Below are 17666 nucleotides of genomic sequence, written 5' to 3'. Positions count from 1 at the left end.
TTCCATCTTTGCTCCCAACATGACAATTTTTCATCAGCTCTAATCACACCAATGTGGTCAAAATCTGAAAAAAGAAAATGAGAAAACCAAAAAGACATTAAAACACAAAAAAAGTTCTAGAATTTTCAGTTTCAATTCTGACATGTAAAGAACCGAGAAGTCATCACATCTGTTCTTACAGTAAGAAAAAATCTAAACAAATAAAATTAATAACTTTTACTGGACAAAACAGAGAGCAGAATTTGCAGGGTAAATTGCCATTCTGAAATCCCGGGGAGACAGGTGAATCCAAAGAGTCACAGCCCACATATGCTAACCTGGAGCAGAAGCCACTATGGCCAGTAAACGTGGGAACATTTAAATGGCAATTTTGATAAACTGGTGGAGGCTACCTGTGGTCTACTTTGAGAATGAAAAACTCCCAGGTGACACAGTCTGTGGGGATACCCCCACACTTTCATGGATTTTCCCTCCAGGAACCCTACCAGATCCTCCTGGTAGAATCAAGAAAGATCCCCATATGACTCTGACAAGGGGAGGGAGAAATTAACCACTGTAAAATATGCCCAGATTACTATCCATATAAAAGGCATACTGTCCAAGAAAAAAGCTTAACGAGTGTCTTATATCACATGGGGGAAGGACAGTTCCCGTCTCCAGCCCCTTCCATCATCTCAGGTCACCTAAGTGGGAAGAGCTAATAAATACCCGGGAAGGTCACAGCCCAGGGGCACAGGCCCACTCTAAGGCTACGACTTGATCACAAGAGCACAGAATGAGAGTGTTCCCTCCCCCCTCCAATACTTCACCCCAACACCAACTGGACTCTAACATGATCATAGTATATTACATTTGAAGGAGCTGCAAAACACAAACTTCAACTAAGGAAGAGTTGTCTGAGATGTCTAAAAAGACCACGGAGAAAAAAAACAAGGACACTAGAGGAATTTGATGTCTCTGGAACCTAGAGACTCAGCAAATATTAAACACAGACCAACCCCTGGCCAATTCACATAGAGCTCCACACTAAAGGTCTATTTACCTGAGTTCTTATCACTCTATCTACCCTTCAAGAGAAAATTAGAAGGCACACTAAAAGGCACTTTGAAGACAAAAAGTAAGCATTAAAACCAGACTCAAATATGATATAGATTTTGGAATGATCAGATCATGACTTTATGATAAATATTTTAAAGGTTCTAGTGGAAAAAATAGACAACATGCAAGAACAGGTAGATAAGGTACACAAAAAGGCTAATAAAAAGAAAAATAATAGCTATCAAAAACACTACAAAAGAAATGAAGAATGCCACTGATGGTCTCATCAGTAGACCAGACACAGCCTAGGAAAGAATCATGAGCCTGAAGATAACAGAAATTTCCAAACTGAAATGCAAAGAGAAAAACTATGAACAAAAGAGAACATTAAAAAACTATGTGACAATTCTGATTTGTATATCATACATATAACTGGAATGCTAGAAGGAGAAAAGAGAACAGGGGTTAAGAAATATATGAAGTAGGGGTGCCTGAGTGGCTCAGTCAGTTAAGCGTTCGACTTTGGCTCAGGTCATGATCTCATTGTCCATGACTTCAAGTTGAGTGTTGGGGCTCAGAGCCTGGAGGCTGCTTCAGATTCTGTCTTTCTGTCTGTCTGTCTGTCTCTCTCTCCCTGACTCTCCCCCACTCACACTCTGTCTCTTTTCCTCAAAAATAAACATTAAAAAAATTTTTTTAAAGAAATATTTCAAGTATTAATAATGGCCAAGAAATTGCCAAAATCAATAAAAGACACCACACCACTGATGTAGAAATCTCAGAAAACACCAAGTAGGCTAAATACCAAAAAATCTACATGTAGACACATCACATATTCAAACTACATAAAACAAAACACAAAGAGAAAAATCTTGAAAGAAGTCTGAGGGTAGGGAGGGGTTGGTGAGAGAGAATACGTTATCTATAGAGGAACAGGGATAAGAATTACAGAGAATTTCTTACCAGAAATCATAAGAAAAGAATGGAGTGAAATATTTAAAGTATTGAAAGAAAGGAAAAGACCAATCTAGAATTCTGTATGTAAAATTATCCTTCATAAGTGGAGGAGAAATAGACTTTCTCGGATATACAGACCTGAGCGAAGTCACTGCTAGCAGACATGCCCCTAGAACAAATGTTAAAAGAGGCTCTTGAGGGAGAAAGAAATGATATATGGGTCAGAAGCTCATTTCTACGCTAAGAAAGGAAGAGCATCAGAAAAGGAATAAGTAAAGGTAAAATAAAAACATTTATTTTCTTACTTTTAATTTATCTAAAATACAACTGTTTAACAATAATAACAATGTACTGAGTGATTATATACAGCATACGGGTGAGTGAAATGAATGACAGCAATGTCACAGGGACAAGAGGGATGAATGGACAATATGCTTTTATGAAGTATCTGAACTACATGCAAAACAATACACTGTCACGTGAAGGTGGACTTAAACTAGTTAAAAATGTGTACTGCAAACACTAGGGCAATTGCTAAAAAAATGTGTTTAAGGATAACTGATAGGCTAAGAGAGAAGGCAAAATGCTCAAATAAAACAATAAGATAGAAAAAGGAAAGAAGAAACAAAAGACAAGCATAATAAAAAAAACAAATATGATAGAAATTAACCAAACTGCATCAATAATCACTTTAAGTGTGAATGGTCTAAATATACCAATTAAAGGGCATAGTGTCAGAATGAATGATAAACCAAGATTCAACTATACACTGACTATAGGAAATTCACTTTACATACAAAGACACAAATTAAAAGTCAAGGAATAGAGGAACACCATGCTAACACTATGAAAACAAACTGGGGTACTCATATTCATTTCAGAAACAGAAGACTTCAGAATAAGGAATGGTGTTGGGTATAGGTATTGGCATAATGATAAGGGGGTCGATTCTCCAAAAAGACATAACAACCCTTTACATATACCCACCTAACAACAGAGTATCAAAACATGTGATGCCAAACTGATAGAACTGTAAATCTATATATCCACGTGCACTGTTGGGACTTCAATGCCCCTTTTCATTGACTGTTACATTAAGCGAGGAGAAAATCAATTAACTCACTTGAAATACGCACCAAGACAGACTACATCCTGGGCCATAAAACATACATTCACAAATTTATAAGAATGGAAACCATGCCAAGCCTGGGAGTCAGTGGCTGCTTATAGGAGTTTTGGTAGTTTGTATCTTTCAAAGAATTTGTCTATTTCATCTATATGAGCAAATTTTTGGCCAGAGAGTTGTTTATATTACTCCCCTATTATTCTTTTAATTCTTATGAGATTAGTAGTGATAGTCCCTCATTAATTTGCATCTTCTCTCCCCTTCTCACCTTCTCTCTCTCTCTCTCTCTCTCTCTCTTTTTTTTTTTTTTTTTGGTTAACCTGGCTAGAGGTTTACCAGCTTTTGGTTTTAGTGATTTTCTTCATTATTTTCTTTTTTAAAATTTCATTGATCTCTGCTCTAGCTTTTTATTATGTTTTTGGTTCTGCTTTCATTAAGCTTAAATTGCTTTTCTTTCTCAGTTTCTTAAAGTAGAAGCTTGGATTACTGATGATTCTTCTATTCTAATACATATATTCACTGCTATTCATTTCCTCTAGGCACTGGTTTTGCTATATCCCACAAGTTTTGATAGGTTGTATTTTTATTAATTTAAGATACTTTAAAACTTCTCTTGAGACTTCTGTGTTATGGAGAAACATGTTTTTAAATCATGTTTAAATAGATTTTTAGTTTTCCCAGCTATCTTCCAATTACTGGTTTCCAGGTAATTCCTTTGTAGTTTACCCAGCAGCTGCAGCACCCCAGAGCCAGACCTCTAAGTACTCACCTCTTCGGGAGCCTAGAACACGAGCAGTAAACTATCAGAATCTTCTCAGCCACAAAAAGGTTTAACTCCCTCAGAAATGCAACACATCTTGGCAACAAGGGGAGCTCGAGAAGAATCTACCAGGACCTGCTAGAAGTAATCCACTGAAACCCATCACCATGCCTCCTGTCCTTGATGAGCTCTTCTCACCCTCCTTTCTGCCATTCGTCTTTCTTCTGTCTTTTCCCTGCACTGCCCTGTGCCTACTCTTCCCAATTTGCCCTCCAACTGCTCCTCTTCATCCCAAATCTTTCTGCTAGGACTTTTGGAAATCAGATTTCAAGTTTAACACATTCTGTATTTTCAAATTCTTCAACAAAAATTTCCTGTATCTTCTATGCTTTCACTTCACTTTTTCCACCTGCAACTCCCAGAAGATACTATCACCCTTCTCTTCAGAAACCTCAAGACTTTTGGCAAATATTACATAAAGTCTCTACACAGTACTTTGTTTTCATCTCTTTCACTGATCATCACAGCCGATGAACACAAGTCATTAACCAGGCAGAGACCATTTTCAAAGGATCACTGAAGTCTTCAAGGAAACAAAAGCACTGGTGACAAGATTTAAGTCCTGTAAGTGACTCCACAGATTTAGTTCTAAAATTCAACCTGCACAAGTACACACACCATTAACCCTCCCAAAAATAAAAGGGTCCCAATTCCCACAAAGCAGGCATTTTTCTCCCTGATTTGTATGACAAATAATTTGCGTTAGTCTTTAATTATATGTAGAAATAGGTTGGATCATATCGATTATACCTCAGTCCTAACATGCACTTTGCTGTGTAAGTACAACCTGTAAGAAGGAACCCTAATGCAAGAAAAGTGTATACTCAGTTATCAGCTGGCAAACAGCCAACTAAAAAACGCCTGGTAAAAGACAGCAGAGGGTCTCTGAGAGTCCAGCTTTGAGATGCGCTCTCTCCCCAGCTGCCATTCAGGCAACCAAGTCCTTTTGCTGGTGGTTAACAAGCCAGCTCATCTGTGGGGGACACTGGCACACAATAGTAGTTATGTTCTGCCTCACAAATGACTACACTTCATTGAGTTTATGCTCAGTAGAGCAGTGTTTGCAAACCACTTAGATTCCAGGACGGAAAGAGCTACAAAAATGAAACACCCAGTCCTCCTCTGAGGTTTGTTATTAGCCTCTGTTAGCCACAGGTTACAGGGCACTAAACACTATGTACTGTGTGTTTGCTTGTAACCACTATGAAAAATAGCCTATAACATCTTTCTGAAGACTCCTAGAAAATTTTAAGTTAATTTAAAATCTGGGAATTTAACTGGGAAATGCTTCAATTCTTAGAACTAGTTCTTGTCAAAATACCTCATTAATTCATTCTTGGGTGTCAATCCAATTTTGTTTCAACCCACACTGTTCGACAGACGATTGCTGAAGTTTAATGCTACCAGGGGGAAAATGTGAAAAGGGTGAAATAATCAGTTCCATCCCAGCCTACACGTAAATCTCTTTCTAGATGTTAAGAAATGCTTTAAGAAAAACAGATTCATTAGCTTGATAGCCCGGTTATGTATATGATGATTTCTTTCTATACACCATAAGTTAGAGAACCTAAAAGAAAATCCTAAATATACATTAAACTGATGTCCTTCCTCAAAACAGCCAGTCAAAACATCACTTCTGAAAGAGTATATTAAAATACTATTAGAATGCTTCTGAAAGCAATGTTTTTGAAAAGTAGCATACACCCCAATTTATGGCAATGAATTGTAGAAAGCTTCTCTGGCCTAGATAAAAAATTTACAGGGGTGCCTGGGTGGCTCAGTTGGCTAGGCAGCCAACTTCAGCTGAGGTCATGATCTCCCAGTTCATGGGTTCGAGTCCCACATCAGGCTCTGTGCTGACAGCTCAAAACCTGGAATCTGCTTCAGATTCTGTGTCTCCCTCTCTCTCCAACCCTTCCCCACTCACACTCTGTGTGTATCTCTCTCTCAAAAATAAACATTTTTTTAAATTTACATATATTTTACAAAAGAAACTACTAGTAAATGTTCTTTATGTATTATGCATAATTTAGTTTAGAATCTCTGGAAAGCAGGGAAATTTTATTATATTTTCATTAATTTATGGTAATCCATTTTATCATCTCAGAATTCCCAATTTCCTGGCACAGTTTCATGGAAATGTTCATCAACTTCCAGAAATACTGTACTACATTGCTGTTTAATGAAACAGGACATATGCTTATAACATTCACAGAAATTATAAAGTACAAATAATATAAGGCACCATCAAAAGAAAAAAAACACCCTATGTACCTTCAAATCAGAAATTTCATTTGACAAGTTCTAAGAAGGAATATAAATATAACATGCTCTTTCTCATAAGATATGACGGACAGAAGAAGAGAATAAAGACATCCTACTAAAGTCAGGTTCTCTCAGGAAGGATGACAATTTTTTAATTTCTACAGATTTGACCAATAATGTCTGCTGGTTTTTAAACAGTTATATAACAGCATAAAATATGCACTATAAAAAAAATGATTTAAAAGAATGGCCATAAACATTGTGAATGCACTAAATGCCACTGATTACATACTTTGAAAATGGTTAATTTTATATCATGTCAATTTTATATCATTAGTTTCATATGTCATAATTTTATGTTAATAAACTAATTTACATAAATCAAATAATAATTTAATGATCTGAAGGTAAATTCAAGAGAATCCAAATCACGGGCATTATATTCCCTCAGTTTTTAAGTGAAAAAAATTCATTAATTGAATTTGAGATTCATAAAATCTTCCTGTTCTCCACTGACTCTAGATAAATCTAAATTATAAAAAGTTATTTAATTTGACATTCAGAGTCAAATACTGTGAGAAGCCTGACACATCCAATACGCAGCCTTGAAGGTATACTTTAACGGACAAAGAGGAAAGAGACTACTATTTTCCAAACCCGTGTCACCAAGCAGGGGAGTGAAATAAGAACTGGCTTCCCACAAATCTCTGTCCAGAAATTTCTCTTTAGCTTAATATCGACTTCGGATGTAATTGGTTTAAAACAGAAAAAATTAAACAACAAAAAGCCAGACACTGAAAATTTGAGACTTACCTTTAAGAGAAAAATGAATATGCAAAAATACTAAGTCATATGTTGTAAGTGAAAATGCTAAATGAGCAAAGAGATTTTCAGACAACAAAGAACAATGCAGAAGAAAAAGCATAGAAGAAACAGTTCTAAGAGCCAAATCTATATATTGACCAGGCAAAAACCAATACTCTAGGGCCTTCACAAATGATTCAGAACATTGTGAGTTTCCTGTACTCTTCTCCGAATATTTTAGAAAATCAGTCAGAGTCTATTTGCCATCCGAAAGCAGAGCAGTGGCATGTGCCAGGCACCAGGCAGTGTACAGAACACGCTTAACAGTCGGCTTTGTCTCCTGGTTGTCACTTCTTATAAGCAACACAGTTCCACATAACCAAGGTAAAATTCTCCCACTTCGAACACTAAACTCCAGTAAAGAACCAAATAAGGGTTATGGCTATTGCCCCTCTACTAGTTCATGATGGTGTAGAAGACACACTCTAGAGGGGGGATAAAAGCAAAAATAAATAGCATGTCAATAATTAACTTTTTAAAGTATATCACTACCAAGTGCATTTTCTATTTGTATAATAATTTAACAACCTATACATTATGTCTATATAAGCTCATGTTGTCAAAAAACAAATTTGTTATATAATTATTTGAGTGAATTTTCTCCCTCTATATATTTTCTTCTGAAAAGTTATATTTATTATGTTAAAATATTATATGTCCTTCATATACATATAATTTTTCATACTTAGTTTGCCCATATATTGATACATGTATTAAATCTAAAGAAATATTCAGTAAACCATTTCATTGCACCAAAATATATAAATATGCTTTTTGTCCTTATAACTTAAAATGAAATTAAATTTTCCCCTTCTATATTTTTCACTCAGTGTACATATTCTGAAAGCAGTCACTAGAACCAAATCAGCTAATAAATATATCACTTATTATCATTTATTTAACTGCTGACAATAACACCTAACAATATAAGTAAGCATAAAGAAGCTATTAGAGTCACATTAGTTCCCTGACCCAAATCGTTCCAAACACAATTTGGGGACACTGAAACCAAAGGATTAGCACAAAGATAAAATCAGTCTCTCCACATATCCGATAAAAATCTAATTATAGTGTGTGTGTGTGTGTGTGTGTGTGTGTGTGTGCGCGCGCGCGCGCACACGCACGTATAGGTACCCAATTGTATGTGCTTGTGAGAAGAGATTTTTGGAACTGGAATAATCATAGAACGTCATACCTGTGCTCCATAGATATATTTATCCAACATCTTGCCTCCTATTGTCTGTCCTCCTATATCCCAAACTTGAAGAGTAACATTCAAGTTTCCTTAGAATATAAAAATAAGAATGCAGAAAAGGTAAGTAACAAAATAATAACTGAATACAGTTTAGAGAACATGAAGTCACCATGGTAAACTGTGAATCTATTTTGCCTTTTATTCTGCATACTCATATGATCAGATATTCAGAACTGTGAAATAATGTTGCCAAAAGATACCATAGTGGGGAATTTAGGTTTATACTTTTACAGCACCTCTACAGAACCAAATTTATAATCACCTTCAAAACAAAAGAAAGCTTTTATTCATAAACTTCTTAAAACTTAAAAAACGTAAACAGAGACTAAACAATAAAGCACTTAAAAAACAAAAATAGAACCTTATATACTAACCTACCCTATAGCACATAATGAATTTTGCTGTAATCTAAACTTTAAACTTCTAAACTTCTAATACTCACAGATTAATAATAGACTACAAAAGTGGACCCAGAGTTTCAACTCAAATTAATGGACTTTTAAAATTTAAATGTTACCTATTATATGCAATAGTAAATATAATGTTTAAAACTACATGTTTTCAAATTTAACCTATAAAATATAAACACATATGACAGCCCTCTTCATAACAGACATAGGAGAGATACCCAGTATATCACTAAGTATTACAATACATTTTATAACTGTTTGGAGAATTTCCAGTGAAAGAAATTATTACATGTGCTTCAAAGCCTTCATAAAATGGTGTAAATCTTCCCCACACAAGCCTAATGAAAGCATTTTAAAATACTCAAAAGCAATCTTAAAAGCTCTTTTATCTATTTTGCAAAATATGTGGCTGATCGAAAAATTTATAAGATAAGCTATTCTCTCATCAATGCATAATCCCAGAAGTTAAAGACCATGTCCAACATGCTTTTAATTTAACATTTCAAACTGTTTCTCCTAATTAAACTATACAGTTTTCTCCAAAGGTAGACAAAGTCTCAATTAGTACCTTCAAAATGAGCTCCAATACTAAAAATATACCTTTCTGAATGATTTGCAAATAAGGAAAACTCAAACAAAAAATAAAAGACTGTAAAAAAAAAATGGTCTTGCTTCAAAGACAACAAAAAAGATTATAAAGACATGAATTTTTATACCAATGCAAATCACGAAAATTGGAGAACGGCAGTCACACCATTTCACTTTCCAAAAAGCAAGTACAACACTGGATTAACCACCCAAGTTCCACCCTTGACTCTAAGTTTTGTTGGGTTTGTAACCCAGTCTTTCCAGTATTTTGACGTGGGTCGGCTGCATCTGCCAGTGGGCAAAGGATTTACACGGGGAACTTCATGAGCATTAATGAGAGCTCCTGAAGCTTATCATTCCCATAGACACACACTTGCAAAGCTCACAGAAGAATGATGCAAATGTTCTTAAAGCTCTATGAGTATGAAAACCAAACTGTTACAGACTAAGACTGTATTCAACAACTGGGATAAACCCACTTGCTTAAAAATTTAAATTTTCCAAGATTCAAAGCTGAACACATTCTCTGATGCGCTCTCAAATTCAGCAGGTGAGAAAGAGCCAGCAGTCACTGGAACCATGTCAGACAGCTTCAGAAGCCCGTAGGTAAACAGGTGGTACTCTATTCAGCTTACTTGCACACTCTTAGAGTCACTTATTTACCTCAAACAAACAGTGCTTACCAATATTAACTTTCTTACAGGATTTTAGGCAACACTTAATTAAAGGCATTTAATCCCATTTTCTTCAAGGCCAATAGCTCCTATCGCTTAACTCCTATCAAGAAATATAAAGCTTTTTCTTCCTTTACATTCTGATAGTGAGATCCTATCTGAATTAGTTATTGTGAACACCTTAACTACAACTTTAGGAACATGACTTTCATTCCATGTTTCCTAATTCTGACTACATCATTTGAAGACTCTAAATTATTTATTCAATTGTCTCCCACCCAAGAAGTTTTTATTTATATTCATGTGTTGCAGGTATTTTTTAAATCCACACCTTTCCAAATAAACAGTGTAAGTTGTTGTTGGCTTATTTCTTTACTTTTTCTTATTTCTTTAGTATACATACCTAGTGCCTCAGAAATAAAAATAGTTAGGCATTACTGATAATCCACAATGCTAACCAGAGGAGGAAAAAAAAAAAACACTTTTGCTATCACTATAGCTTCAAAAGATGATACTAACTGCATACTTATTTCATGTATCTAAAAACATAGTTTTAACTTCCGCATCTGAATTTTAGGCCTCATTAACACATTAAAGTAAAAATAAATGGGAAACAAAATCACATACAGACGAAATTCAAGTCAATATTCATTTGTTTTCCCAAACAATAAACGTATAAAGTGTCCAAGTATATTTTCAAACTGACATACCTAATAACCTATGTCTGAGTATTCAAGTAATCAATACTATAATAAAGTTTTTAAAAACCAGGAATCCATCTAACATAAATTTCTAAACTAATCCCGTTAGGAAATTGTCAGCAATCTAATCTCGAATGTAAAATGCTACAAAATTCCTGTTCCTCAGTAAGAAATGACATGTAACCAGGGAAAAAAATAAAATAAATGAGGTGACAAAATACAGGTAAGTTGCTTTTGGTATGAATCAAAGCCACCAAGAGGATTCAACAGTGACCTTGTAAAAGAACACTTGGTGCCTTGGTTAACCTTACTTAAAGTGCCGCATAGTCAAGATGGAACTAAAAACACAAGCCTGCCCACTTCTTGTGCTAAAGACTTAGAAATCCTTTTCACAGTAGAACGCTGTTTACTGGACTGTACCCACAAGCTTCCTGAAAGTATTTTGACTAAGGCTCTTAAGAAGCTCTATCAGCAGAATCTCTGACTAACAGATACACTATTTTAAGCAGTAAAATCTGCACAGTGGTTGCATCCAGACTATACAGCATACCGGAACATGAAATATACTAAAATGGATGAATGTTTACAAAGTAATGACCTTGAAGACTTGCATGAAGAGAATGTCAATAGATTGGCAGGAGGTATTACACCTCTAACAATCTGAATGGACAGAAGACTTACTAGAATACTTAACAAACATTAGATTTGCCTAGAACACTCTTTACTATAAATTCAATAATGCTGTCTGTAATGTTATAGCAAATGATACAAATATCAATCATTCTGCATTTGACAGTTAAAATTAAGGTTGAAGTATATAAAGGATATACTATGAACCTTGTAGTTTATTTACCTTATTTGTTAAGGTACTATATCAATTGTATAAAATCAAGTTATATTAAAACAATTTTTCCAACTAAAATTTTTAACATAATTGTGAGTCTATTAAGTAGCAAAAAACTAATTGTCTTTTAAAAAGATTTTTTTTCTGGAACTCTACCCATTAAAATAAAAACCTAATCAGGAATATTAAAATATACACTCATTAGAACTATCAATTTCCTAATACCATTTTTAATAGAAATACTTTTGAAATCTAAATTATACTATAAATTTTGATTTCAAAGAAATGCCAAGTATTTTTCTTTTGCAAAGTCATCAAAACTTTAAAATGGGTCACACTGTGTAACAGATCAGAAATCACCATATAGATATCCCATATATAAAATGTCTGAAACCAGTCTTGAAGTATTTTTAGTATCTGAGTGGTGCTTATTCCTTTATTTAATCCTCTGAACTAAAAAAAGTCAGAAAAACTAAATAATATTAATGGTACAGAAAGTTGAATCTTTTGCTGATTAGCGTCAAAAACAGTCAATAATTATATACATTGTTAAAGTTCTCTATACAGTTGGCATCTGTGAAAAAACTGTTGCAAAAAATAAGCTTCCAGCATGTATATTAGGTGATCTGAGCATGTATTCTGCTAGTGACTGCTGTAGAAATTCTGAAGGTAGCACTGCCCTATCCATACTAGTGAGAATAATAAAAATGAGATTTTCAGTTTTGAATACATTAAAAGTAAATACAAATGAAACAAAATATGCATATGTTTCTCATTAGGCCTCTTGCTGAACAATAACTTAGAATGGAAAGTCGGAATTCTCTTGTCATACTCTATCTTTAAATTTATTCTTCATTAGTAGCTGTGTTCAGTCACAAAACATAACAGAGCACGTTACCAGTGAGATACGCAGAACGCCTTCCACTACCAAGGGTTTTCATTAGCTGCTCTAAAACTTGCACAGAGAGTTGTCTGATAGATGAGGTGCTGGAGAGGTTAGCATATTTCAGTAATATTGGAATGTATTAAACCCTTCCCACCATATCACTTATGCGCCAGTATATGAATCTGATACTACACTTGCAACCGTTTTTATTCAAATGTGTTTCCTCAGAGAGGAGAGGGATGGACTGGTTCACAAAGTCAATCAAGATAAAATGCTTTTAATAAAATACTTTAAACATATAATTTAACCATCACAAATGAATGGACAGAGCATTTTAAAGCCCCAATTGTTCAGAAACTACCTTAAAACAGAAACCACTCTTTTTGTTATTATTTCCCTGTATTTCCCACAAAATGTGCTGCAACTGGCATCTAAATAGTTTCTTTGCATGGTGAACTGAAACATCTTGAATGCTCAAACTGTATTTTTATGAGTGCCTAGGGACCCGAAATTTTAGTGGTCTATTAAATGCCAGCGATTTCATGCTGCCTTGCATAAAACAGCATTCACATATTAGAGCACAGAAGTTCCATAGCTACATTATACTTCTGTTCCAACTTGCTCTCGAACAAAAAACTGAAGCAAAGGCTAATCAAAATAATATTTTAAAAAAATAATCCTTTCCAGTCTGTTCACATTTAGTTTATACAATATCTGTTTATAATTATATAGCATTTGATTTTTTTAACTTTTTAGAATTTTATAAACACCTATTGTTTATCCTCAAAAAATGTGTAGAGTGGTCAAAAACAGCAGGAGAGTAGGGGAGTATATAAACTTTTCTCTCATACCCATGGACAATACATCTTCATGGTAGATGCTGATGAAAGTTAACCTCCAAAGATAGATTGCTAATTATATATATTTTCATGCAGAAGCAGCCCCCAAATTTATTTTACACATTACTCCCTATGTCTCTTATTATAAGATATATACAATTTACTATGTTAAGATTATTTTACTCTCTTACCTGGCAAAGTTATCCTTCTCAAAAAGAAATCCAGTCCTATAGTTTGTTTGTACTGTTTCCCAAAAGTTTCTTGAGCAAAACACGTAGCTAAGGAGGTCTAAAAAAAATTGATGCATAGAAAACCAAAATTAATGTCTTTGTTTTAGAAACATAAACATAAAATCACTACTAAACCTTATTAAGTATCTCAGTATTTATATTCCCATTAATCCAACAAGCAACTTTAAGCAGTTCTAATCAGTTACAAAGGGAGGAGGGACTTAACACTTCACCAGGTAAATTTCACTTGCAACTATCAGTGGGGACAACAGACTAATCGGTTAGATCTCTTTAATTAAGCCCCAGATAGCCAAGCTCCCTCTTGCTGGAAATCAGAATTTGAAACATGTCAAGAAAACTAAAATAACATGACTAAAGATCTGAGTCTTATATATCCAGAGATATCAGTTCAATACAAATTTCAGAGAATTCTACGTTTCATTTCTGAGGTTAAATATTCTGAGTATTTGTGCCATCAGCCAATAATAATCAGTACTAATTAAAAAAAGGAAAAGACTGTTTATATAATTTCTTTTCTTTTCTCCCCACAAAAAAAGTATCTTTAAATGTCTAATTTTTCTCTACATTAAAGATGTCAAATGAAATGATCCTATAGAATGACGGTGATAATATTTATCTTTAAAATTAAGAAGCATTTTTAGTACTAATATTTTAGGCAAAAATAAGCATTTTCTATCCAACAACCATAAAGATTAAAAGTCTCAAGAATATTATAACCAGTACAGATATATGGATCTACATTTTTTTAAATAACTCAAAGTCGTATTCAAAACTCTGGAGGTGCCATTCCATATGGAAGTAGAAACATCATCATTCTGGTAACAACTGAAATAACTCAATAACTTAAAAGCTTCTTAAACATTAAATGCACTATTTATTTGTACACTTCACCAAAAAAGGAGAAAGGCAGCTTCACGAAGCCTTTATGCTCTTTAAGCAAGACTCCCAAAGTTAAGTGCAAATAACCTTTTTTTTTTACTTTGAAAGTTAAAATTAGATGTCACCTCCCAGAATAATGAAAACTAAAATAAAATTTCCAAGATAACTTAGTATAATTAATTACGACATAAGTGCAGCAACGCAAAAGAAAACTTGGCCACATTTCAATCCCTTCAAACAAAAAAAACCTAAAATTCCTTTCAATGCAAGAACCATATTTTTCACACAAATAACAATTTGCACACCCTAACTCTAATTCTTTTATTATTTAAATACTCAGCACTTGTAATAAATTTCTAAGATATTTGGTCAAATATTTATTGAGCACCATAGGAAAGAGGTTCTGCCAGGCACTGAGAAGTAAACTCACTATACCCAAATGAAAATTTATTTGGCTTCCCTGAACAATAATATAAAAACTGAGAGATTAGAATAAAAAAGGTAAGCATTACTTTTTAAAGCTTTTCATTTTTTGTTTTTCATTTAGCTTTATTTACGTGACTGAGGTTGTTTAACTTAGAGTACAAAATCTCTTGTTAAAAGGCTCAGAGTTCTAGAGAAAAATACCACTATTTAGTATAGATGTTTCAAAATGTTTCACATAGAGATGGTTGATATATTTTTATAAGACAAAGAGAAATTCAAGGCATATATAACATTGGCATTGTGCCATTAAGGTAATTTTTCCCATTCATTTAAGGCTTTCAAAGTTCAGTATTTTTATATTAATGAATATTTAGAAAAATTTGAAGTTTCTTTTCTTGGAAACTTCAAGATTCTGAAACCCTACCCTCATACTTTTGAGGCAAACATAAAGCTTTATTGGAATAAAGTATAATCTGTCAAAAGCATAGGCCACTGGGGAACACAGAATATTAATATGTGTTCTTATACCATATCTGGACATACTGTAAAAACTTAACAGAGAATCAGCTGAATCAGTGGCAGGCATGTCCTCAATCATCGAGACTTTCTGCTCTCTTTCATACTCAAGTTCTCGCAAGTCATTATAGAAATATCCTTCTTAAACAATTAGGAAGTGAACAATCATCTACCATATCTGAAACATTTTTATCTGATTCCTTATACTGTTTTGTTTGGTAAACTTCTGCTAATAATTTTTACCAATACTATAGTTACTAATACCAAAAAAAAAAAGACCAGAAAAGAATATTTTGTCTCAAAAAAATCTTAAACATGCAATAAAATCCAAAGTATGAATCAAAACAGAAAGAAATAGAAACACATGTTATTAGGAAGAGGAGCTATATTTCTCCTGGAGAAACTGTTAGTGATTATCTCAATACGCCACTGCTTCCGTCCGTGTACATCTAAATGCCATGACTTAAAACTAACAAGAAAAAATAATGCTAGGGAAAACAGCCAAGAGCAGAATCAGAATACAAATAAGAATGAAAGAGAGGGTGACTTCATAAAAGGAGAGTAAAGGGAACAGAATGGGAATGTTGGTAACTGCCAATAACTTGAGAGCTGAACAGGTTATGGGGGAAAAAAAGCTTGAAATACCAATAATGACATTTCTGACATTTGTGCCTGAGAATCTCTGGCAGAAAACGTCTTTAGAGTTTTAAAATACATTAGTCAAGATGACAGACTCAACCAGAACACTATAAAGAGTTAGTTATCACTGTTACCCTTTGAAGTGGAATGACAGTCCTCATTCAACAATATGGAAGGGAGAAAAAGTATCCTTGTCCTACACTAGACGGAATATTAGAAAGAGATGAAAAACTCTAATTATTCACATTATATTAGCAATAAGAAAAAAAACATATGGCAGAGGCTAAATAAAAAGCCTGGATATAAAATGATGAACAAACTTCAACTGAGTAACACATTTATGAAAACTGATATATACTAGGAGGGGAAAAAATGAACAAAGTTTAAAGAATTATGATAGAATGCAGGAATGAGGGCAATTCTTGTCTCTTTTAACAAGTGTATTGGTGTTACAGACTGTCATTGTGACTTTAAACAGGAAATAAATTCAGTTATGAGCTCCCTGTAAAAAGGATTTAGGAAATGAAAAATTAGAATGCATTCAAACGGAAATTGAATAAGAAAAGTATACAAATATACAACCTAATTTTTTTGTCGAATAAGAGTGTTAGAAACAATGCCAATTTATTTAATACAACGGAACTATTCAAAAAGTTGCTTCCCCAAAACCTTCAAAGGCAATCAGAGGGTTAGCAGGTCGCTTTTCCTCAGCAATAAAAATCAGTAACAATATCTCCATCCGGGAAGGCAGGAAGAAATTAACGGAATGCTCCAAATGTTGCATATGAATGCCACCTCTCCCAGGGGCCCCGGGAACGCAAATCTCAGAACCAAAGGCAGGCGCAGCTCTGCAGTGCCAGCTGCCAGGGAAGCTGCAAAGAGCAGGCGTCACCACAGAAACCAGGGTCCGAACGACACCAGCAACATGGCATCGGGAAGCCGGAAACCACCACCACCTGCGTTTCTGCAGACTCCGGCTGGGAGCAGGGAAAGGAGAAGAAAGGAGACAGACTTGAGCAATATTCCCAGAATCTGTGTGGGCGCCTTTGACAGGACAGGTGCGATGGCACGCGGGGCAGCAGCTCTTGGCTTTATTTGGGGGACATTCACTGACCCTTTGAGATCCCATGGACCCTCACCAAAGAGCAAGTACCGAGAGATGATTAGACCCTTTCAGGAGCTCCACGACCCAGAGTTAAAAACCTGAACCTAAGAAGTCACGAGACTGGCTGTCCGATGTCCTCACGCACTCAGTCTCAAGCCACCGTCGCCAAAGACTAGACCCTAAGCAAGGATCCCCTCAGCATCCAGCCCTTCCTAGGGGCTCCTAGAGATCTGTTGAACGAATGCTTGTGCTGACAGGTGCTGTGCTAGGAGCAGAGATGAACGGTCATGATGCTACAAACCTGCAACTAACGTTTCTTGGGTGCACACTGCGTTCCGAAAGCTTCATGTGGATTTTCACATTTTATGTGTATTTGCACACTGCACCCTTTGAGGCGGCCCCTATCAACACCCACCTTACCGATGAAGCACAAACAGGTTAAGAATTTGCCCTCTGCTGTCCCGACCAGTTAGCGACGGAGCCCCAAGGCTCACCCCAGGGAATCTGACTCTAGAGCCAAGGTCTTGGGAGCCGCCAGTGCAGCGGTGGGATCAGAAACCGTAAAGAGGACGGGGGTGCAGAG

At 35.0% G+C, this 17666-nt stretch overlaps 1 protein-coding gene across 2 annotated transcripts in view; it reads right to left on the bottom strand.

The window, feature by feature from the left end:
* RAB28 (RAB28, member RAS oncogene family) overlaps nt 1–17666 on the bottom strand; it is an 84288-nt gene that overhangs the window by 66153 nt on the left and 469 nt on the right. For both annotated transcript variants that reach the window (XM_029948634.1, XM_029948625.1), the window contains exons 2-3: nt 13459–13555; nt 8266–8354 (exon numbers count right to left, since the gene is read on the bottom strand). In XM_029948634.1, coding sequence (XP_029804494.1) covers nt 8266–8354; nt 13459–13555 — 186 coding nt within the window. The remainder of the gene's footprint in view (nt 1–8265; nt 8355–13458; nt 13556–17666) is intronic.

The sequence above is a fragment of the Suricata suricatta genome, chromosome 1 (assembly GCF_006229205.1).
Source record: "Suricata suricatta isolate VVHF042 chromosome 1, meerkat_22Aug2017_6uvM2_HiC, whole genome shotgun sequence".
NCBI classification, from domain to species: Eukaryota; Metazoa; Chordata; class Mammalia; order Carnivora; family Herpestidae; genus Suricata; species Suricata suricatta.
Note: the sequence above shows the minus strand (reverse complement) of the source record. Positions and strands in the feature narration are given on the sequence as shown.